The sequence below is a fragment of the Meleagris gallopavo genome, chromosome 14 (assembly GCF_905368555.1).
Source record: "Meleagris gallopavo chromosome 14, MGAL_WU_HG_1.1, whole genome shotgun sequence".
NCBI classification, from domain to species: Eukaryota; Metazoa; Chordata; class Aves; order Galliformes; family Phasianidae; genus Meleagris; species Meleagris gallopavo.
Window position 1 is genome coordinate 16,157,059 of NC_139417.1, and position 23,392 is coordinate 16,180,450.

General features: G+C 50.1%; 3 protein-coding genes across 3 annotated transcripts; 2 read left to right on the top strand and 1 right to left on the bottom strand.

Annotated features, from left to right (window-relative positions):
* Positions 1-7,268: 7,268 nt before the first annotated feature.
* LOC146543434 (uncharacterized) lies at positions 7,269-8,347 on the top strand (the record flags this gene model as incomplete). The annotated part of the gene is made up of 1 exon (XM_085236161.1): positions 7,269-8,347. A coding segment is annotated over exon 1 (918 nt), but the record flags the coding sequence as incomplete, so codon positions are not given.
* On the top strand, positions 8,198-10,559 carry GPR27 (G protein-coupled receptor 27). The gene has a single exon (XM_010718732.4). The coding sequence runs from the start codon at positions 8,350-8,352 to the stop codon at positions 9,490-9,492; it is 1,143 nt and encodes a 380-aa protein (XP_010717034.1). The 5' UTR covers positions 8,198-8,349; the 3' UTR covers positions 9,493-10,559.
* A 7,518-nt stretch (positions 10,560-18,077) lies between these two features.
* On the bottom strand, positions 18,078-22,776 carry PROK2 (prokineticin 2). Its single transcript, XM_085235692.1, has 3 exons — positions 22,623-22,776; positions 19,748-19,873; positions 18,078-18,989 (listed from the first exon to the last, which is right to left on the bottom strand). Exons 1-3 carry the CDS (start codon positions 22,698-22,700, stop codon positions 18,864-18,866), a joined length of 330 nt encoding a protein of 109 aa, XP_085091818.1. The 5' UTR covers positions 22,701-22,776; the 3' UTR covers positions 18,078-18,863.
* Between the last annotated feature and the right edge of the window lie 616 nt (positions 22,777-23,392).

Genomic DNA, 23,392 nt, shown 5'->3' on the forward strand with positions numbered 1-23,392 from the left:
TTACGGAGCAGAACTGGGTGGCTAAGAGGAGGTGTCAGCAGGTAGCTCAGCTCAGCTGATTGCAGACTGGTAACAGCTGAATTTTCCCAGACAAGCACTGGCAAGGTGGATTGGGAAGAAAGAAAACAAACAAACAAACAAGTGATGTAGAGTGAGAGATACAGTTCAGGTCCATTCTGCATGCTCCTAGCACTGCTTTCCTGCACCTAGTTTAAGCACCTGTTTGCTATGAGGGCCCAAGCACTTTGGTGTGGAGCTGACTAGCATTGAAGCAGGCACATTGCAGCTGGAAAAAAACACTGTAACTCCTTCCATGGTTTTGACATTTAAAGCCTTGCCCTTATCATCCCCAAGCCTGGCAGCAACACATGCTCGAGGCATTATCTGCCTGCTTGGGTGGCTTTTCTCACAACTTCTGCTTCCAGCTAGAGCATAGGACTCCTGCAATACAAGCAGCAGAGGCTGGAAGGGGCAGGCAGCCTCTTAAAGCATTCAGGACCATCCTTCCCCTTGCTGGCAGTTGTATAACATCACTGTGGCAACTACAGTGCTTGCATACTTGAGAAATATTAGGAAAGCATTAGGCTTATTTTAGCTATGTTTTAACACTGTTTAGCACCTGCAAGCGAGGAAGAGAACAAGCACCATCTGAGCAGTCATGTTGTACTGCCATGCTGGAAGCATTCCACAGCTATTTCCGAGGCAGTAGGTATGACACCTTGGGGAACATCAAGCTGATAACCAGCTTTTGCTTATTTGGTTCTCCTGATAAAAAAGGAACTTTGTGAGATGTTGAGAAAGACCTCTGTCTAGCTGGTGCTCCTCTTTTTCACTTGGAGCCAGAGCCTGCTGCAGCATAAACCTCCCTGGCCTTGATTGCTGGCTGGAGCACAAGCCCTGGCTGCTGTGCCCAGCTGCTGCTGATGCCCTGCTGGCATGCAGAGCCAACAGCCATGAAATGTGATTCCTGTACCAAAGGCTGCTGTCATGATCACTGGCTCTTGAAACACTGCCTGTGCCTTCAGAAGCATATTAAGTAATGCAGGAGCTGCTTCTGATCGCTTCTCAGGAAGATGAACTGATCAAGTGAAAGCCAAAGCAGAGGTGAGGATGAAGGGATCTGATTTGATATTTGCTTCCAAAGGCTTAAATAAACATTTTTTAAAACCTAAAGCATGATATTAAAGAGTTGAATCCAAATGCTTTTGGCAAACGCTCCCCCATCTAGGAATGATTTCATATCAGCCAAGCTGTTAAGCAGAGGTTGTCATGGAAACAAGTTATATTCAAATGATATGGCCAGAGATATACTGTATTTAGTGAGTTCTTCATTTGCTGCATATTGAGAACATGTCAGAACTAAACGATATTGCATAACTTTGTTTTGTTCAAAACTAACTGGCTCGCACCCCCTGTTTTTCTGGCAGGCATGAGCCAGTGCCTGGGTCAGCGAGCAGTACTGAGCAGTGCTCTGCAGGACAGGCTTTTCCCCTCTGCCTCCTGGAAACTGCCTTCCACAGAGGCAGGGGGCACAGACCAAACACATGCATGTGTGGACATCCCACAGGTGTCCATCACCTCCTTGCAAACACAGCCTACTATTCACTTTCTGTCTGTGAATGACACTGGAGCAAATCTCAGACAGACTCTGGATACTGAGTTCCTACATCCACTTTTTTTTCCACTATTAAGAAGTGCAAAAGAATTGCAGCTTTTACACAGCAGTGTGCAAAGGAAAGTACTTGGGGTGATCTCCTAAGAGGTGGAGAAGCCCTGATTGCCCAAGAAGCTGACCATCAGGAAATAGTTAAAGAGAAGTAAAGCTTTACCCTTAAAGTCCTCGCAGAACTTCACAGAGAGGTGACAGCACATCACAACTTCTGTTTCCAGGGTCCTATGAAATCCTATGGGGGTTTGCTCACTCTGGGGCAAATGGTATTAAACTTTTCTCAGCTTTCTCTTCCTTACAGTTTATAAAGCAAAACCAACACTAAATAGCAACTCAGGTTTATGACAAAGCAAATAAAACCCAGAGGTTTTTTTTTTTTTTTTTTTTTGTTTTTTTCCATAAGTGAATATGCTCATAAAGAAAACGTATAAACTCCCTGCTCGCCTTTGCTCAGTGCAACAGTGTGAAGGACATCAGCCCTTCCAGGTGTTTTGCATTGTAGAATCACTGCTGTTTGGTCACAGCTGCTCATGAAGTTTCAGCCCGACCCTAAGCCCTTATCTTTATTTTTGACCCAGTTGCTTTTGGGGAGCTGAACTGGCATAATATCCAACCCGTGCAACAGGCTTTGGGAGACCTGAATTTCTGACACAGCTTTCGATAACAGGCTTCTGATTTCATCCCTTCCTGTTCCCCATGCATGGGAGGCATTACACCTATCGTAGGACCTAAAGAAACAACGCCTAGTGAAAATGAGATCATGGGCAGAAATGCAAGAAACTTGTGGACCTCAAATCTGAACTGAATTATACACTGGGCACAACTTCCAAATAGCTTTCCTTTGCTTATTTCCTAGCAAAATATCTGCACAGTGTTTCACTTAGATATTGCTTCCCCAAACCCGGGGATCTCAAAATAGCATCATCCACCATGCTATTCAATGTGTTACATTAAATTCAAAGGAATATTATTGGCACCACATCTGGCAATTGCTTTGATGTGGAACATGAGCTTAAATACTGATCTTTTTTTGACAGGCAGCCCGGTATGCAGCTGAAGGAAATAACATGAAAGAGTCACATCCTACACGCTGAGCAGTGCTGCAATGTGAGCCACGGGTGGAAGCTTCATCTTGTGTTGATACTGCAAGAAATGTAAGATTTACAAAATAGAAAAAAAGTACACATAAACTCATTTGTGCAGACTTGATGCTCATCTCATGCACATGAGGAGCTCAATACCACTCACAGAGGGTCGCTGAACTTTGCATCGCACTCCGGCAAATTGTACCCATTGAAGGCAGTGAAACCAAAGGCCCTCCGGAAGCGAACCGCTAGAGGGAGACTGACTTCATACTGTGACATCGATCCCGCACCTCCAACGCCAGATTCAGATCAAACGCACTCCAAGTAGCTCAAGTCAAAACTACTCGTGTGTGGCTTCTTCTCAACTAAAAGTGGATGAAACGAATAGGTCAAGTCTGCCTTCTTACTGTAAAGTGGGAGAGCGTTGTGAAAATGGGATCAGGCAGTCACATATCCTGCTGTTTGTAAGAGAGGTGAGACCCAGTCTATGAAAAAAAACGCACCAAAAAATACCCCAGCCACTGAAAATACTAATAGCTGTATCCTAGCAACGTCACACATTCCTTGTGGACTTTGTTCTGGAGCCTACAGTCTTATTTCATCAAAATTATTGACTTTCTCAAAGTCTCTAAACGACCATCAAAAACCAGTTAGTGCTTAAAAAATACAAACATTTAATTAGTCGCATTAATAAGCAAAGAAGAAAAGGAGCTTTGCATGCTAGCACTGTCTTTTCATGGAGCTCAGTTTAGCATCCTTTGAAATCAGCATCAAAATCTCCACTTTATTTGTTGTAAGAGAGCCAGGTCCACCCTGAGGGAAGAAAAGGTGCAAATGGGGGTTGGCAGATGGGAGCTGTACCCTAGGTTGGACTCAGACATTGCTCAGCTGAAGCCCATACAGCTCTCCACAGCTCTTCTAATCGTCATGTTCTTATTGGGAAGGTAAAATGGCATTTACACGGTATGCAGGGGCTTTGCACTGTACATCACCAAGTAAAGGAGAAAAAAATCAAGCAAAAAACAACTAGCACAGCAACAAAACCCAACGACAGAGAAATCGACTGCTCGTTATCCATAACAGGTTGCACGATGATCCAAACAATCCTGGGGGCATTTTACATTTAGCTCAGGGTTTGGGTAGGCTCAGATTTCGGCACAATTTTCACTCAGCTCCAAACTACATCACAGCTTTTCTGATAGTTTTTCTCTATTATTTCAAGCTCAGCTTCAGTAAGTTAGCAAGACATTTTAGCAGAGAGAAAGTGCCATTAAAATAATAAATTCCTTTTCATGAGGCTGCCTTAAAAGCTCAGTTGATAGAATAGTACAACAAAAAATGCTTCTTGTGCTTTACTTGGCCCACAAAGTTGCTTGAGACTCACGAACACTTCTAAACTGCATAAGCTTTTTATGTGCTATTTCTGTATTTCAAAAGTAACCAAGAGAGTGCCTTTGTTGAAGCAGCAATTTAAGAGCACAGTAGTGTTAACGGCTCTCTAAGAGAAGAACCTATACTTTATAATTGCAAGTCATTATTTTGTATTCCTCAGTAGAGATTATATTGAAAGACTCTTATTGATAAACCAACCTTTGAACTAATGTCACCAATGGTACAGGATCCCTCCAGCAATGTAAATAAGTCGATAGTTCTCCCTGACAATTAGATTTATCCCCAAAGTGCTCACAGGTAATCAGCTAATGAAAAATTTAGAGAATCATCCCAAGTTATGCTCCTTGTTATACCTTGTTGGGCTAGTTTATACCTACGTGAAAAAAAGGGGAGAAAAAAGCAAAATGCATCACGTGTACCACCAAGACAAAGGTGTGAAGCACAGACTGGGCAGATGGTTGTAGCCCCATAAGGAAGAGAACTAACAGGAAAATCTGTTAATGGGGAGATGGCCCTGAGACCTCAGAGCAAGGACTTTCTGTAGCTTGCTCAGCACTGCTGTGGGCAGCTTGTGCCTCGCCGGGGCTGTGCCCTGCAGCAGGGGAGTGCTGCAAAAGCTTCAGAAGAGCAGCATGTCCCTGGCCATTCAACGGCTCAGTGGAGAAGAGGCAGTGAGAGAAGCGAGCAGGAAGCAGCTATTCTTCCCCTCTGCTTTCTTCCCTCTCCATTGAGTGCACTTTAAAGGCCCGCTCCCTTTGCAGGGCGCTCAGAACTTCCAGCAAGTGGCACGCACGGAGGCACTCACAGCCATGATACCTGCGTCTGGTTATTTCCAGTCAAAATAATCTCCTACTCAATTATGGAGAAGAATAGAGGAGCTCAGCCTGACTCACAGTCACATGGGGGAAAAATGAGAGGAGTTGCTGGAGTTCAAAACGTTCTGCTGCTGTGGAGGAGGATCAGTGCAGCAGGAAGGAGTGCTGCTCTGCAGTAGCGCATCTCTGAGGGCTGGAGGAGACCCGAGTCTGCTCCCCGCTGTGCCAACTGCACTCCTCCACTCTTCTCTCCTCCCTCCCCAGGAGAGCACATGGAATATTGCACAGCCGGGGAGAAGCCCTTGGAAGATGCGAGGGCTGTCAGATGCCGCTCTCCAAATGCATGCAAAGCAATTTTGGGTTCAGCAGTGACACTAATGCTCCATCTGCTTTGCTGTCATTCGTTCATTTGGTGTGCCTGTGCCAACACTTCTGTGAACAAAGCCACATCCAAACCCTTTGTTATTGCCCTGCTGACCGAGGAATCACACTCAGCCTGATGGCAGCGCTCTGTGCCTGCCCTGCCCCAACCCCCTGCCCCAACACCTGTGCAATGCTTTCCCAAAGCTGCTCCAAAGTTGCCCTCCCTCATTTTGCTGCCATGTAGCACAGCTGTGCCATGCTTAGAAGGCAAGCATGACTCCCGTTCAAAGCATTTGAGGTAGTAGCATAAATTTTGTAGACATAGAGCCTCTCATTTTATTTTCACATTAACCAGTATCTGAACGTTACCTTAATGTGTCATTGTCACCAAGTATCACTGAGACCTTGCAGCTCCCTACAACTCCCTGAAAGGAGGGTGTAGCAAGGTGGGGGTCGACCTCTGCTCCCAGGTAACAGCAATAGGACAAGAGGGAATGGCCCAGAGGAGGTTTGGATTGGATGTTGGGAGAAATTTCTTCTCAGAAGGAGCAATAACACATTGGTACAGGTTGCCCAGGGAAGTGGTGTGGTCACCATCCCTGGAGGTGTTCCAGAACTGTGGAGATGTGGCACTGAGGGACCTGGTCAGTGGGGATGGATTGGGGATGGACTCAGAAATCACAGAGATCTTTTCCAACTTTAATGGTTCTATCATTCCTCAATTACTGTACCTGTTAACTTGTCCTTGCCTGAATTGCATGTGATGGCAAAATCATTGTGGCTGACTGCTCCCACCTACTCTACTTCCCAGCAGTGTCTCTGCTATGGCAGGAGCTCAGATTTTAACCTTCAGGCACATCCTGACATTTCCTGCTTCCCTTGGATCACCCAGGAGATAACACTTTGGTTGCTGCTGCAGTGGTGCCAAGGGACACGTGGTGAAAACACTGTGACTGTCCCTGCACTTCCTTCTGACTTAAGCTCTCTCCAAGCTACAGGTGGAAGAAAGATGAGCTAGCAGTTTGCTGCGAGCCTGGCACAGCAGCTGTGAATTACAGCAGTGCCCAAGCAAGATCAGCTGCACTGGTGTTCATGCAGGGAGGCACAGAGGAGAGAAGAAGATGAGCTGCTGCCTTGCTCACAGAGCTCCCATAGCAGGTAAGGTCCCTTTGCTCCCCCGTGTGCCCAGGAGCAACCAGTCCTGGGCTGCAGGCGGTGGCCCCAGTGCCCCAGGCACGAGGTCCCCCCATCTCCCATAGAAAGCTGCTCCTGGTGCCAGCTGCCAAGAGGACACCACACACCCAGAGCTTGTCACCGCCCGCAGTGCCTGCGTGGGAGACTGCAGAGAGCACTGAGCAACCTGTGGGCAATCCTCTGTCACAGCACAACTCCAGTGCCAATGAGAAACCTAACTACTGAGAACAGCTCAGATGTGTTGGTAGAAAGCAAAAAGCAGCCTCAATTATCTGCCTTTTTTTGTGTGTGTGTGCTTTTAGAATTTCTTTGCACTCAATAAATACCAGATCCAAACCAGACTCATGGGCAAAGGACACATTGCCCTCAACCAGCCTTTGGGCTGAAGTCTGCTGTAGGCTCCATCAGTGTCCAAACACTACAGCTGCTCCGGATGTCTGAGGTCACACGCAGCCCCAGCTCAGATTTCTGACACCGCTCACAAAGCCCTGCTTGAAGGCTTCTCCACCAGAACCAGCATTTGGGGCTGATGCAGACAATTTATTTGCAATTGTTTCTGGAGTAACATTGAATTTACTGATGGCTTTTAATCCTTTGAAAGGGATTTTGGATGCATCCTTCACGAGAGGCCATGATGGAAGGCCAGCAGCAGCACAATAATTGCATTAGCGTGTTCAGTGTGCCCAGGGCCTTGCCCTAAATATCCTTCTTTTCTGCCTGTTTAGGTGCATCAGATCCCACATGTCAGGGCTCTGACTCGAAGAGGCGGCACTGCCTCTGTGTTCCCGCTGAGATGTCTGTCCATCAGCTCGCTGCAGAGCTGCACCCTCTGAAGCACTCCCTGCCCAGCGGGGACACCCGCAGCAACAGGCAGCATCTTCCCTCCGCGCACACACGGGGAGAGCTCCGGCATGGATGTATCCGGCGGCAGCGCGCTTCTGACCGCGGCACGGCGAGGTACATCTCTGCCACACGGATACCCGCACGCTGCGGCTCTCAGCGGGCACGTCCGTGGGTGCGCACCCACCTGTGCCGCGCACGCACCTCCAGCCATGACTTCACCCCTCCGCCCCCACCTCTCCGAGGCCGCCGCGCAGCCGGCACCGCACGGCCGTGCCCTCCTCTCCCCTCCCGCACACCGCCAGCGGCTCGGCTCCGCGGCGGATAGCGGGGCGGGGACCGGTAGCTCCGCTCCGGGCCGCGCTGCGGCAGCGGAACCTCCGCACCGCTCCGCGCCGCTGCGCGCTCTCCTCGGTCCCGCGCTCCGCAGGGGCCGGGCTGCGCGGGGGGCGGAGGCAGTTGCGGAGAGAGGGAGGGAAGGAAGGAAGGAAGAAAGGAGGGAGGGGGATTTACCCCATTGTCCTCGCCGGGAGCTGGGCAGAGCCGCCGCCGCTGTGCGCAGGCTCGGCCGGCCCCTCTCCCCGCGCGGCGGCGAGCAGCTCGGCGGTGGTAAGGGGGGAGGGGGGTCCGCGCCGCTCCGCGCCTCGCCCCCGGAGCCCCTTCTTTCCTTCCTTCCTTCCTCCATCCCTCCCCTCCATGGGGCGGCGGCGGCGCGGGGCGCGGCCCTAGCGGGGCGCGTAGCCGCATGGCCCGCGGGGAGTGCGGCGGCAGCGCCGCTCCTCGCCCGAGCGGCGGCGGCGGTGGCGGAGGGGGGAGAACGGCGGCGGCGGGGATGGGGGTGCCGCGCGGCGCGGGTTGGGCGGCGGAAGGCGGCGGTGATGGCGGGGCCCGCGGCCCCGGAGCGCTGCCGCGGCGCTGAGCCCCCGGGCCTGCCGCGAGAAGGTGGAGGAGGAGGAGGAAGAGGAGGAGGAGGAGGAGGAAGAAGGACCCGATGGCGAACAGCAGCGAGCTGGGGAGCAGCAGCAGCCCGCACCTGCCCAGCGCCGGCGGCCTGCTGAGCGCCTCCGGGCTGAAGCTGGCCACGCTGGGGCTGATCCTCTGCGTGAGCCTGGCAGGCAACGTGCTCTTTGCTTGGCTCATCCTCAAGGACCGACACCTGCACCGTGCCCCGTACTACCTGCTGCTGGACCTCTGCTTGGCCGATGGGCTCCGCTCGCTGGCCTGCTTCCCCTTCGTCATGCTGTCGGTGCGCAGCGGGGCCGCCTGGCCCCACGGGCTGCTCAGCTGCAAGGTGCTGGCCTTCCTGGCCGTGCTCTTCTGCTTCCACGCCGCCTTCCTGCTCTTCTGCGTGGGGGTCACGCGCTACATGGCCATCGCCCACCACCGCTTCTATGCCAAGCGCATGACGGGCTGGACCTGCCTGGCCGTGGTGTGCATGGTGTGGACTCTCTCCATGGCCATGGCCTTCCCTCCCGTCTTCGATGTGGGCACCTACAAGTTCATCCGGGAGGAGGAGCAGTGCATCTTTGAGCACCGCTACGTCAAGGCCAACGACACGCTGGGCTTCATGCTCATGCTAGCGGCCGTCATCGCCGCCACCCACCTGGTCTACATCAAGCTGCTCTTCTTCATCCACGGCCACCGCAAAATGAAGCCGGCCCAGCTGGTCCCGGCCATCAGCCAGAACTGGACCTTCCATGGGCCGGGGGCCACGGGCCAGGCGGCGGCCAACTGGACGGCTGGCTTTGGTAGGGGACCCACGCCGCCCACCCTGGTGGGCATCAGGCAGGCCACCCACAGCCAGATCAAGAGGCTGCTGGTGCTGGAGGAGTTTAAGATGGAGAAAAGGCTCTGCAAGATGTTCTACATGATCACCTTGCTTTTCCTGCTCCTCTGGTCCCCCTACATTGTGGCCTGCTACCTGCGGGTTTTCATTAAGGCCAGCTCCATCCCCCAGGTGTACCTGACCACCTCTGTCTGGATGACATTTGCCCAGGCTGGGGTCAACCCCATCCTTTGCTTCATCTTCAACAAGGAGCTCAGGGTCTGCCTCCGAGCCCACTTCCCGTGCTGCCAAAGCATCCAGAGCACCCAGGGCACCATCCTGTGCGATCTCAAGAGCTTTGGGATGTAGGGGGGCTTCCTCAGCCTATAAAAAAGAAAGATGGATACCATTTTCCATGTTTCTGCATATGATCTCAAGAAAGTGTGACCTGTGGGGGACGTACTGAGCCACCACCCGGCACCCAAACATTAGGCTGTAAGAAGCTATTTTATTTATTTTTCTATACTCTGCGTGTGCTCTCCAGAACATAACAGGTTGCTGACTATGGAAACAGGTACTTGAGCAGAACACCCCCAAACCTTAGGCTGTACGAAGCTGTTTCTCTTTGTGATTATGTGGTTTTTAACAACAAAACAGGGCTCCAAGTTTCTGGTCTTGCTTCTAACGTTTCTAGACATGATTCCAACAGATATGGATTAAGGCCATGACGTTTTCTTTTTTTTTTTTCCTATTCCTGTCTGTTTTGATAAAGGCTTAACAATTTTACTCATGTAATATTTGATAAAAGCCAAGACAATTTTATACTAAAGTTATTTTTGATGACCTCAAGAGGTGTTGTTTTCTTATCATTTGATTTCAGTGAAGAACAAGAAGAGGACGTTCCTGGTGTGGTTTAGTGGAAGTCGGTTTTTGGTGGGATCTGTGGGTTCATTCATTCTCAAATGGTTTGAGTATTTGAAGCAGTTACTTACAACTTTTGCCTGACATGCAAACAGTGTAGAACTAATTTCGATTTTCTCGTTGCACTATTTATTTGGTAATATTTCAGAACTATTTGTGAAATGTGATTTTAAAATACCAACTTTAAAACTAATCAACTATAGCAGTTTTTAAAAACCTAGATTGAAATTCATATTTTACTGCCTTTATAGGAAGTTATCTACAAACCTGGGTAACACTTGTACATTTTGACTGTTTTCTTTAATAAAATCTTGAAAACCTTTACTGTATGTAATTGTCTCAGAATGGCAGCATTCTGCTTTGCTGACAAATAGCTTGTGTATCTGGAAGGTTGTATGTCTTGTGTCTGAGTAGATTTCACAGCCGAGGTTATTATGGACAAGCACAATCCTTACTTGCTGTTAGATCTCAATTTAGGTGTTTTTACCAATAAAAATGACTGATGCTATTTTTAAGGAGACTTAAGTTCATGATGGGCAACAGGTTTATATAGCGCAATGGTAGAGCAGAGACTGTGTGGATCACTGATTTTAATTGGTGATGCAATTCCTTAACGTGATGGCTTGGGTAATATTGGTCTCAAACTGTATTCTTAATGGATAACTTAAACTTACTCAGCATGGCACATCCTAACTTGCTTCATTTAGAACAACTTCTTTGGAAGTGTTTCAGCTGGCAGCACGATGGCAGGATCCTGATGTGACTCAGAGGAAGCCGTGCCCGATGCGTTGCTTTCAGGTGCACTGTGCAGCATTTAGCAAACATCAGTCAGCGCCGCGCTGCTGCCTGTCGCACAATGACAGCAACAAGCTCCGTTTCCATGAAGAAATCACGCCTGAGCTGGAAGCAGTTCTGCAGTCGGAGGCTGTTAACCATCAGCTGAGCAATGGCTGTAGTGTGGCTGTTAAGGACAGTGCTCCTGGGTAGGGTAGAACAAAGCAGGACTATCGCTTCCAGATCTGTTAGTGAAAGTGCATCTGGGTACAGCAGGAACACTGTCAGAACTTCAGGTCACGGCAGAAGCTGGCTATCAGCACTGCTCGTCTTTTCATCCTCAAGTGCCAGTTTGTGGCCTAGTAAACCTGGATGAGTAATCCAGGTAGAGCTGCTGTGAAGAGGAACGTGCAATGCATTGATGCTGTTATTAGTAATTGCATTCCAAATGTCCTTTGTGTGCCAGCTTTACTGTTTAGTTCTTTTCTATGGGATTCCAAATTGTGCAGAATCATCTCCTTAAAGTTTAAGAAATCTCTTGTGCAGATAAAGTATTTCTCTGGGGCCTAGAACTGTGATCTCCAACTGAAGTCTTGAGTTCTCATGCAGCCCATTTAGGAAACAGCCCATGTTTCCTCACTTATGCTATTAAAAGTGTCAGATATTTTGGCATCCCAGCTATAAGTAGTGTGCTTATGATTCTATTTAAACCCCAGAGATGGGAGAGCAGTTATTTTAAAACAGCCCTAAAAGCTGCAAGGACCACATTTTTCTCTTCCAGGAAAATTAAGCACAAGTTGTGTAGTAGGTTGGACATACAGGGGGTGATGAAATGCCCTTAGGTGGGTTGGTCTGGTTGCTGTCTGCTGGATGGAACCGCTGCCTCGTCACCACTAGTGGCAACCAGACCCATAGCAAAAAGATACAGAGAGATGTAAAATGGGTGTCTCTACTGTACATTTTGCTTGCACGGAGACCTGTCAGGACTTCCCTTAGGACAGAATTGTTGCCTTTAAAAGATAATTTGGTACCTGAGGTCCTTCTAATACCAGGTTGCTAATGATTCTAGCTTCACCAGCACAAGGGAGAAGGAACTCCAGTAGCTTTAATTCAGGCTCTAGGGTGTTGAACAATAGAGCTTCATTCCAGAAAAAGAAAAAAAAAAAAAACAGTGAAACTAAGTATAAAAGGACAGATAGGTGGCAGAAAATGTAGCAGTGTTCAGTGACCAGCGCTGCTCTGCAAGGCCAGCCTGGGGCTGAGCATGCCAAGGGCTAGGGGAGCACCAGGGGATGAGTATTCCTTCTGGAATCTGAGAACAGATAAGGAAGTTTCAAAAAACAAACAAAAACAACCAAGCTGAGCATCGCCAAGGCACAGCATTAACACATTCTCACAGCGTCCTTCAGTCTGGATATGGGGAAAGTGGGTCACAGAGATTAACTGCTTTGGCCATGCTCGAAGAAGGGGAGTCAGAGGATGACACCTGCTGTGAAGTGGAGGAGTAAAGCAAAGGAGAATGGGCTGAGTCCTGAAAGCCCTCTCTGGTGCTGGTAGGACCCCAGAGGAGCAGCTGTGAGCTCTGTGCCATCGGCTGCCCGTAGAACACCAGTGCTCTGCCTCAAAGTGCTAATGGACGGAGCTCAGCAGGAGCTGAGTGCAATAATTACCTCCTGCGGCCACACGGGAAGCTATTGCAGCTTGTTGTGCAAGTGCTGGGCTCACGTGCAGAAACTCAGATGCTTTGAACCTGTTCCCATTCCCTCTAACCACAATGCAAAGCTATGGTGAGCTTAGTGGGCTGCATGGCAGCAGGGCACTCACCTCTCCCACCTCCCTGTGCTCAGTCAACGTGCAGATCAAATTCTTTCCATAACCCATAACAGGACATTTGTGATGGTTTCATATTCTCTGGGCAACAGGAGTCGGCATCACATGAAATGCCATCATCATCCCCCCTGGAGACTCTCCACTGTCTGGTCAGAGCTCACAGCACGCTTGCTGTTGCATGGCTGTGGTAAAGAGTTGCAGTTGCTGTGCTGCACTGGGAAATCTTACTGCTGCTGGCATCTTCCCTCACTCCCCAGGTATTTAACACATTCCTTGCAAGTATACCCAGCAGAAATCTCGCTATGCTGTGTCAGCGGAGGCTTTAGCACAAATTTCTATATCAGGCCAGCGTGAAAAGTGACACTGATCTGAAATCTCAACAAGTACTGCCTTATGGGCATCTCTGCTTCGCAGCACTCAGAGCCTGTGAATACTGCAGGGTGCCTCTGTTGTTCAGCTTTGGAAAGTTTGCTGGGAAGAGCTGAAATATTTAACTCTTGCGTATTACATTGATGCCTGAAGATCTCATATTTGGTGGTGGAGGTGTGCAGGGAACACGTAACCCATGGGCTCTTGCTGTTTGCTCTGACAGTGCCAAGTCTGCACCAGGGGAGACAAAACTGCCTCCCAGAACAGTGTGAAGTCAGTTGCCTTGAGGAAAAGGGCAGGAATTTGGCTTATTCCTATAGCAGCAGTTCTTCCCCGGGGCTCTACCTGGCTGTGATACAGCTCCACCTCCGGCAGGCTGCTCTGCCATATGCTGCAGGACTGCCCCAGGACACCCCGAGCTCAGCTCAGAGCTGGCACTGTCCCTCCCTTCCAAGCAAAGGATGCTCAGCATTGGGCTGGATCTCTGCCACCTGCCTACATGGTTACAAACAGTTACGTTTCCTCTTGCAGTGCTGGCATTTGCTCAGAGTTGCCTGCAAAGCACCCAGCAGAGCAGTGGCTCGGGCAGCGATGCACACCTACAGGCAGAACACGATGCCAGGTGGCTCAAGGCACTGCATCAACTTATGCTGCAGAGGAGGGATTCTGTGACATCAGAACATCCCAGAAACCATACAACATAGGTTTATCTCAAACCAAAGTGTTATAATAAACACGACAAAGGAGCTGTTTTCTAATAGATCTCCCCTACGATCCCCCCTACAATTTTTAGCACGGCTTCTTTCATAGTTGCTCAGAACTGCAAAGGCTACAATTAGGCATTGTGATAGGAACCAGGAAGCATCTCCTATGCTGGCTGTTGGTAAACCCAGGAGTATCATAACATACACAGCAACCACAGCAACGGAGCCATCAAAGAGAGACCATCCCTGAAGGAGTTCTCCTAAAAGCTGGCATAGAATGCTAGGAAGGGGCTGATAGAAGCCTTACCCCAACACCTTCCCATGCTGGTGCCCTCTAACGATGCTATGTCATTGATAGGGCCTCACTCAGTCTTCACTCATCCATTAATTGTAGAGTTGGTGACTGAGGGCTGAATTTCCAGTGGGCCTTTTGCACCACTCTGTCTTTCCCTAGAGCTGATGCTGAACATCCCTGAGCCCATTTTCACTTGGCCCATGTCATTGGCTGCTCCACACCTTGGTGTTTTATCTGAAAATATGATTAATTATTCTGGCTTACCTTTGTAAAACCCAGAGCCACTGAAGGCCAGAGCAGACCTTTATCACAGGCAAACAATCACTGACTATAGAAGCTTTCATCACTCAGTTTTAAAGTCAAGCTAAGCCTTTAATGCAAGCCATTGCATTTCTGTATTTCAATTCATGTTTAATGACCTCAACACTTGCACTATGCCTTTGATCTCATGAGTCACGCATGGTCTGACTGTGGATGCATTTATTGGAAGGCCACTTTCTTCAGCACTGTGTTTTTCACCTCTGCTGTGACCAGGTTGATGCCGCAGAGCACTTTGTGTAGGAGGCTTTCAAGTTCAAAGCGAGTCTTGCAAGGACACAGGGAACTGTGAAGTCCTGGCTAATTTTAGGCACTCATCAGTGCTGATAGAGTAGGCAGCAATCAGGCAATCTCCCAGCGAAGAGACACCCTTCCTAAAGCATTATTTACCGGTGTGCCATTAAAAAATGCAGTCCTATGTTTGTGGAAGGATGATTAATCATTGGAACAAGTCATCCAGGGAAGGAAGGGTGCTCCATCTGTGAGCGGCACAGCAGGAGCCCATGTGCCCACCCACAGCAAGCAGCCACACTGTGCCCAGGGCTCTGCCTGAGTAGCATGGGGTAGCAAAAACCAGGAGCACTTGTACACAGAACCACATCCTGTCTGTCTGACAGCAATTGGTCAGACAGTGAAAGAAAGGAACAATACCCAATATCTCTCCTTATAAACACCAGTGCAGTTCTTGGAAAATTTAGCAGAGGTAGAGCCAAAAGGGCTTTGCCATTAAAAAAAAAATATCCAAAAGGGGGAAACACAGGCAGAATCAGAAGTGGAGCTGAAGTCTGGGTGCTTTCTGACAGTGAGAGAAAGAGGGATGATTTAGTGAAATATAACCTCCCTCCATCAAACCGCTCAATCTGTTCCCATCTGTCACCCGGGAGCTGAAGGAGGCAGTGAGCAGCCCGGTAGCTGGGTGAATCAGTGGGGCCCTCCTGCTCGTTCCCCCTCCATGGGCCCCATACACAGCACTGCAAGGCCAAACCCAGCTGGGCAGAGAACATCTGGGTGCAGAGGAAGGCAGCTGAGGATGCAATGTACAGTCAGACCAAGGGGAACGTGGGCACTCAAGCCAAGGAGCTGACAGGGCAGCGTGAAGCCACGGTATGATATCACCTCTGGGCATGGAGGCGTGCCCACTTTGTCCCTGTAGATCCCAAACACTCAGAGGACGACGTTTCCTTACTCTACGCTTACACAACCTCTGCCTGAGCAAAAGTGCTGATGTAAGCCAGCCCCAGGTCACCAAAGGCTCTGTTGCAATGCGTGAAAGGTCTGTTCGAGACTTCAGGGAGTTCAGAGGAACCAGAGTGGAGGGTGAAATGACGACAACCCAGCAGCCAGAAAGCTTCACCATTGAACCAAGAGGGTTCAGGGACCCTCCTGGTAAGGCTTCATCCATGTGAGTGGGAAAAAAAAAAGGAGACAAGAAAATCTCCTTTTTGTGCTGAGAAAGAGCCCTCAGATACCCACATGAAGCACAACAAAGCATGCTCACATGTGCAAGAGAAGTAAGCAGGGCTTGGTTCTGCTCACCAGACTGGGAGCCAGCCACCTTTCAATCTGCTGCTGAGAAGTGTTCCAGCTGTAGGGTTTACAAAACCACATTACATTTAAATCAAATTTGATCCCTTCCATGTGCTGCAAGGCAGTGGCAGAGATATGGAGCCCAGCACCATGCGTTGGGTTCCACACAGTGCCTCCTGCCCTGGGCTGGTTCTGCACACACCCAAGCCCTCCCTTTGGGAAATTGTAGGTGATTTTCTCTAAGTCTGACGTGCATTAAGCTCATCTCCATTCCTGTGCTCACAGCATTGATCAGTAACAGCTGTACCCCCGCTGCTTTGGCATTTCATTTCTATCTAATAGAGAGAGGCACATTGATTTTGCCGTTATCAAAATCCCCTTGTATTTGCACAGCCTTTTCTCCTCCTGCAATTTTCTAATTCCTTCTGAAAAACATGTTACACATTGTCAAGATCAAATTCCTGAGACATCTTGTTTAAATCAAGGGACTCTCAGCACCTTCTGTTTCTTTTGAATATCCATCTGTGCAGTAATAACAAATCAGAGTGCTGCTGGAGTGGGAGGGTGTCCACAAGGACCCAGGGCTGCACTCTGCTCGCTGGGGCTGCACAGCATCAGGGCTCATCGTGCTGACAGTGCAGATCAGCAAAGGGCCTCTTTGTTGGGCACACGATGAGATCTCACATGGCGCAGCCACAAGACAATAACAAGCCCAAGGTTTCCAACCCACCTTCATAATAACATGAGTAGAATCACAAATACCCCATTTCACATACCTTATAGCAACCCCACACAGGTACAGGCTGTTTTTCCAGTTCTCCAGCCCACCTGGATGACCCTCAGCCTTGCACTAACTTCAGCTCCTCCTGCACAACCCAGGCCTTGTTTAGGGCAAACAAAATCTGCTCAGATCTCAGCCCCACTGACCCAACAGCCAAGAGAATTTGTTACACACCATTGCCTACACCCAAAGACTTTGTAAGGCTTTCAAAAGGGGTATTACCCAGTGGGGGATTATATGCAGGAGAGTGCAGACAAGGCCACACTCCAGCTGGGCTTTGTGCTGCTCCCCATCCCTCAGGCTCACAGGTGCTGCCTGCCCTGCAAAGCACCTCGCCTCACCTAACTAATTAGCAAGGAATCAAATTAAGGCAGCAGCTCATTATATTTTGCAGTGTCCTTTCCTATAATGGCTTTTTACTAAGCCAAAATCTGGGATAAACAGGGAACTTCTCCCAGCTTGAAGTGATAGCATCGTTATTCTGTAACACGCCTGTAATATCAATATTAATATAACATTAAAGATTAATGCACATATTTGTATTAATAATTAATAATATTTCTCCAATATTAATAAAACTGCACTCAGCATTAGCATGGATCTCTTAAGTGGAGAGGATGAAGGAGAGCACTACAGCCAGAAGCTGATGCAGACCAGGCCTGCAGTTGCTGCAGGGTCACAGCACTGGCAGCCAGGAGCAGGGCTGAGAGCTGCTGCCGTGATCCATTCTGAGTGCTTTGTGGGGATGAATGGAGTGAGAGGTGGGGACACACACACAACTGGGCTGCTTCTGTGTTCCTTCCTAAAAATGGAAGCCCAGGCAGAACCTGAGCAAGTCTTAGTGGGTAAAGAGGAATGCTGGCATCAGGACATGAGCCCTGGACTTGGGCTGCTCTGAGCCAGAAAGGTGCAATGCTATCCCTCCAATCTCTCCAAGTCTCTCTATTTTTCTAATGCCAAAGCAGCAGCTCCAGTGGCTGCTTGCTGCTTCCAGAGGGCCGTGGGGGCAGGTGCCTGGTGAATGCACTGGGACATGTGTCCTCTCAGCAGTACAGGTATTTGCTCTAGTGTAGCACGCTCGCTGCTCCATCCCATCACCACCACCAGCAAAGGCTCTGATTGTTGGAAGATGAACAGCTTCCCTTTCCCAGAGTCAGCATACGTTTGCGTGTCTGAGAGCAGAAATGTGTGAACCTCACACAAACTATCAGAATTCCATCTCCAGGGCCACAAGTAAGCGTGGAGTTGCATGGTACTCCATAGAGAACCCACCAACTGCACGTCTGACAGGCTGAAGGCTTTGAGGCACGTGCAAAGACAAACCTCTCACATTAACTCCTCCGACATTCCCCATCCTCCACTCCCAGAGCACAGCTTGGTTGTGATAACAGGGATGCGATCACAGGTTACACTGAATAAAAACTGAAAACCACAATGACAAAATAATGTTATAATATTAAAATAAATCAAATAATATACTGCCATTATTCTGATACAGAATTTTTACACAGCAAATTCGGTACATATACAAGAAGTCAGGCAGCCCATTACAATAAATGTCAGGGTTCCTTTTTTAATATAAACTGCATCTTAATACATAGTTTGGGATGATCAGGTAGTTTTACACCAACTCCAGTAACAAAGACTTTTCCTAATCTCAGAGTATTAAAATAACAGAGTCTTGTAATGCTTTGAGTATTGAAGTGCTTTGGTTCTGTCAGCCACTTTTTAAAAGTGTAAAATCTACATCTATTGGTTAAACATTTAACATGGAGGTGTGCCTAACTTACACATAGTTATATTAACCAAGGAGTGAAATGGAAAGGTGGGTTTTTGGTAATTGTCATATGCTTCACTCCGTATAATTATTCAAATCTCAGTTCGATTCAAGCATTCCAAAGTGTAAAAACGCAGCCAAAGTTTTCCAAAGGTGATAACTATTGTGGCTGGTTTCATTCTGGTGTTAAGCTGGAGCCACACAGACAATAGGACTGTCCAGCAACAGAGCTGATGTCTGAAATCTGCACTGCGCAGCAAATCCCACTTCGCCCACCCCAAAATGAAAGTCCTTCAGAAAACTTTGGCCGCTACAGCACAGTACAGCATCATCACTGTGATGTTGGTGAGGCAGGAAGGGATGGGAGAGGGGTCCCCAACGAGTACCTTGCTCATCACAACAACAAACAGAACACGGGCGGCTCCTCGCACCGAGCAGCTCCTGCTAAAAGAAGACGTCTTCTTTCCTGAAGTCCGGCAAACACCTGAACTTGCTGGGTGATGCCCGCATGCAGGCCAGGCTGGGGAGGCAGGGGCAGGTGTGGTGCATCCGCCGCCCTGGGAAGGGCACCTGGAAGGAGGAATGCGGGTGTCAGCAGGGCACGGCCACGGCAGAGCTGCGGTAGGAGCGCTCAGAGAGCAGTGCCCTGCAGCCTGTGCCACCATAGGGTCCCTCAGTGGCTGGCTCTCCCTGCCCAGTACCCCTTCCTACTTCCCTGCACCTTACCCCAGCCCAGCCTGGGTCACCGACTGCAGAGCTTGCAGGAATCGCACCTCTCGGCTGCCTGCGCAGCACAGAACCTGCAATCACAGCTCTGCTGCTGGCAGGACTGACTCACAGCAGCTTCCAGCAGCCTAAGTGATATGTTCTAAACCTTCCATATGCAGAGCTCTGGGTTTAGGATGGGTGATAGCAGAGACACAGGAGGGATGCAGGATCTATGTGCAAGGTGCATAATAGCAGTGATGCCACCTACAGACGTGCTGCAGACCCTGCCCTGTGATGCCATTGGATTGCTAATAGCATCAAGCTGACACCATCTAGTTGCTGAGAAGGAAAGCAATAGGTGGGGAGCCAATCGCCAGATATCTGTAGGTCCCCTGGAGGTCTCCAAGGTGCTGGTGTGGCCATGGGGTCACCACTGATGGGGACACAAAGCTCTGTTCCACCTGGTCCCAACAAGGATGGAGCGGAAAGCTCCAGAGCCTGGGGGTCTGCTGCCTGTATCCCCACCAGGGATAAGGATGCTGTTACAATTCTGCACATCACAGGGCCTATAACCACAGGGGCTATGACCATTTGCAGTTGCAGCCCTGCACCCTACTCACCCGGTGGCTCAGAGGATGGCACTCCTCTCCTACATTGCCCATCGGTGTGCACATCCGCAGGCTGCGGATCCATAGGCTGACAGCACAGCACATCCCTCCTCCACACTGCTGGTCTCTGTCGCAGGCCTGCGGTTCCAGAAAGTGAAATTGTTTATTCTGCTTGCATAAATACTTTCCACCCATAGCCAGAGCCTAAGGGAGCTCAGGGAGATGCGAGGACACAGGGCACCAGACAAATGGAATCCCATCTTCCAGAGAAGCTAAGAATTGAAATCATCCATGAATTTAAAGACTTCTAGAGACCTATTCCTTCTAGCTTCTTATGGTAATGTCTGATGGTTGAGTGCCTTTCAAATGCAAGTGCTTGATAGGTTCTATTAGCAAACTGCAAGTGGAAGTAGATAAAATATCAGTTTAAATAGGGAATGTATGGCTGTTACCTAGAATTACATATAACTAAAAGAAGTCCCGACTGTATAACTGAAAACTCTTTGTGTGAGTGCCCATGCCCAAGAAAATGTAGTAGCACATACCCTTCAAGGGGAAACTTAAATTATCAGTCACTTATCCAATGCGTTTTGTGGCCTAGATAAGCACAAACTAAAATACAAGCTACTGGGTATATTTCAAAAACCAGAAACCATGAAGTGCAATCCATGAAGTGTATTAGGGCTTGGAACAGGTTACTGCACATCTTTCTTTTTGTTGACCAGAAGATCATCAGACTCTCAATCATATGCACTCATTGCCAAAGCAGTGAGAAATTCTGTTAGTTAAAGGTTCTGATGATGCCCCAACAGTAGGGTCAGGCAGCTTGCTGCTCTCATGTCTGGCAGTGGGGCTGAGAGGCCAGAGGCACAGCAAGAGGCAGCTTCTAAAAATGCACCTAAAAGCCAGGAAGGCTGCGCAGCAGGACAGTCATTGAGTCAATGCCTACAGGTCTCACCTTGGGATCTACATGATAAATGCCAATAGATTGCACTCTGCTGAGTAAACACTGCGCTATTTCAAACAGCAATGCCAGATCAGCGAGTAATTTAGGGAAAAGCTGTTGCAATTATTGTCAGTATGTGTGCAACCCAATGGCCAGCACTTCTCCTCAACACATGTAAGGAAGCAGAGCTCTGTGCCGTGAGCGAGCCCAAACATGCAGCATATTTACTTAAAAGAACAGCGTGGCCATAAAACTACCAGTGCAGCCTTCCAGGTAGGTAATGTTTGTTTTCTTTCTTCTCTCTCTCAAAATAAAATAAAACAATCCTTCTGATGGTATAATTTTACCCTAGATACAGGACTGATGGTCTTGGAGTCGCTTTGCCTGCAGCAGAGCAGTGCAAGGGATGCAGAACAGTTTGGGGAGAGGCAAGCAGTGCTGAACAATGCTATGGTTTAGAACTCACTCTCATGCACACACATATATTCATCTGGCAGAGTTTTTAAGATCCCCCTTCCAAAATGTTTGATTTAAAGCATGCATCCCCAGTGCTGCTGTTCACAGTGAGCAGCAACATGAGTTCACCCCGACCCTCCTGCCGTGCTCTGGGCACAGCTCATCCCCCCTCAGTGCCCCATTTCACACAGCTTTGTAGAAAACACAGCCTGAGAAAAAGTCCATGAGAAATGCTGGCTCCGAAGCCAGCGGAAATCAGCACGTGAGCTGCCACAAGGTTCTGTTTGAGTCTTAAATTGCAAAGAGCACTTTGTCTCAGAGGATGTGGATGAGAACACGTATGTCAGCTTCCACCTGAGATTTCCCTTTTCATTCAGAAGCCAAAAACCCATCAGAGCAGCTCGAGCAGAAACACACTGCAGTAGTTACCAATGTAACGTTTTTAGTATCAACGTTTTTGATTTTTTAACGCTGTGTGTCTTTAATCTATGATTCAGAGCTTCGCAATTATTTAATTTATTCATTATGCTTTAGAGGTGTAGCCACAACCTCAGCGACAGGCTAACATACACCCGTCCTCGTTGCTCGAAACAGTTCTGTTGAAAAGGAACACTCGTTTCTCAACTACGGAAAGATTCCTTCCCGCTGACACTCGGCGCCGTCCCGGAGCTGCTCCGGAGTTCAGAGGACACCCGCAGCCCGCACGGCCCCGCAGTGCCTGGTGCTTCCAGCAGCCACGTGAGCTGCCGAAAGAATGCCAGAGCTGGGTCACCGACCCAAAGCAAACACGAGAAAAATCATTTTACTTTGGAGTGATGCAACGCTTTGGGTTGAATAACGTTTTTGGGAAAAAAAAAAAAAATAATAATCACAAGCAAAGTAAATCTCAAGCCTAAACACATAACAACAACAACGGAGGACTCGCTCGCAATGAGGAAAAAAAGCAGCACGGTCATACTTTAAAAAAAAAAAAAAAAAAAGCAGCAGCGTTTAGCGGTGATGGCAGTAGCGGTGATGGCAGTAGCGGTGATGGCAGTAGCGGTGCCGCCGGGCGGACACACGGCTGCAAGAGCCGCGAGGACCCCGAGCCGGGCAGCGCCGGGGGCAGCGGGAGGGCCGGAGCCCCCGCCCCGCCGTGAGCAGCGCCCCGGGCACAGACCTCGTGCTGCGCATCCTTCGCAGCGCCCCGCGGGTCCCGCCGCCACCGGACATCTCTCACCCCAGAGAGCCCCCTAAGTTCTGGTGTCGCTCAGCGCAGGGAGACCCCCAGTTCCGCTCATCCCCAGCCCCAGGGAGCCCCGCACGTCTCTCTGTCGCTTACCCACACAAGTCCCGGCGCCTCTCCGGCGCCCACACAGCCCCGCGACCCCCGTCCCGCTATCGGTTATCCCGGAGACCCCCAGCCCGGCACCCTTTACCCCCGCACAGCCCTCCGCCCGCCGGCGCGTCCGCCGGTGCCGTCCGGTGCCGTGCGAAGGCGCTCACCCCGGTGATGACGGCTCCGCGCCCCGCGGGCAGCAACGCCAGCAGCAGCAGCAGCGCGGCTCCGCGCAGGCTCCGCATGCTGCCGGCCCCCGGCCCCCTGCGCTCCCCGCGGGCGCGGCGCGGTGGAGCCGTCCCGGTGCCGCCCCGGCCGTTATAAAGCTGGGGGCTGCCGTGCCGCGCCGTGAGTCACCCCCGCCCTGGCAGCGCCGCGGGACGCCGTGCGCACCCCTCCGCGGGGCCGGGGCGAGGCGGGGGGGCACCCGCGGTCGGCTGGGGACAGCCCGGGGCACGTCGGGGGGGCGAGCCGCCGGGTGTCCCGCTGCGGCCGAGGGACATCCCCGGAGGCATCGCTCAGTGGGTCCTGGGGGGACGTCCCGCAGTAACCGAGGGCTATCCCAGGGAGCATCCTACTGCAAGTAGGGAGCATCGCGTGGCAGCCAGGGGACATCCCAGGGGGCGTCCTGCGAGATGTAGGGAGCATCACACAGCAGGTCCAAAGGGACCCTGCAGCAGGTGGGAGACCATGCGGCAGGTTAGGGCACATCCTAGGCTAGCGGCAGCCCAAAGGTGCTGGTGCCAGCCTGAAGATCTCCCCACACCAATGCCCGAGTCCTCTCTGCTTTTGCTCCTGCAGGCTCTGTGGTTCTCCAGTTCCCCCTAGTCCAGCTTTGGAGGAAGAAATGAGAGGAGTGGGGTTGGGGACCCTCAGCACTGCTTGCAGCCCCAGCACCAGCACAATAGCTGATCACCTCTGTGGGCTGCTGAGGTGG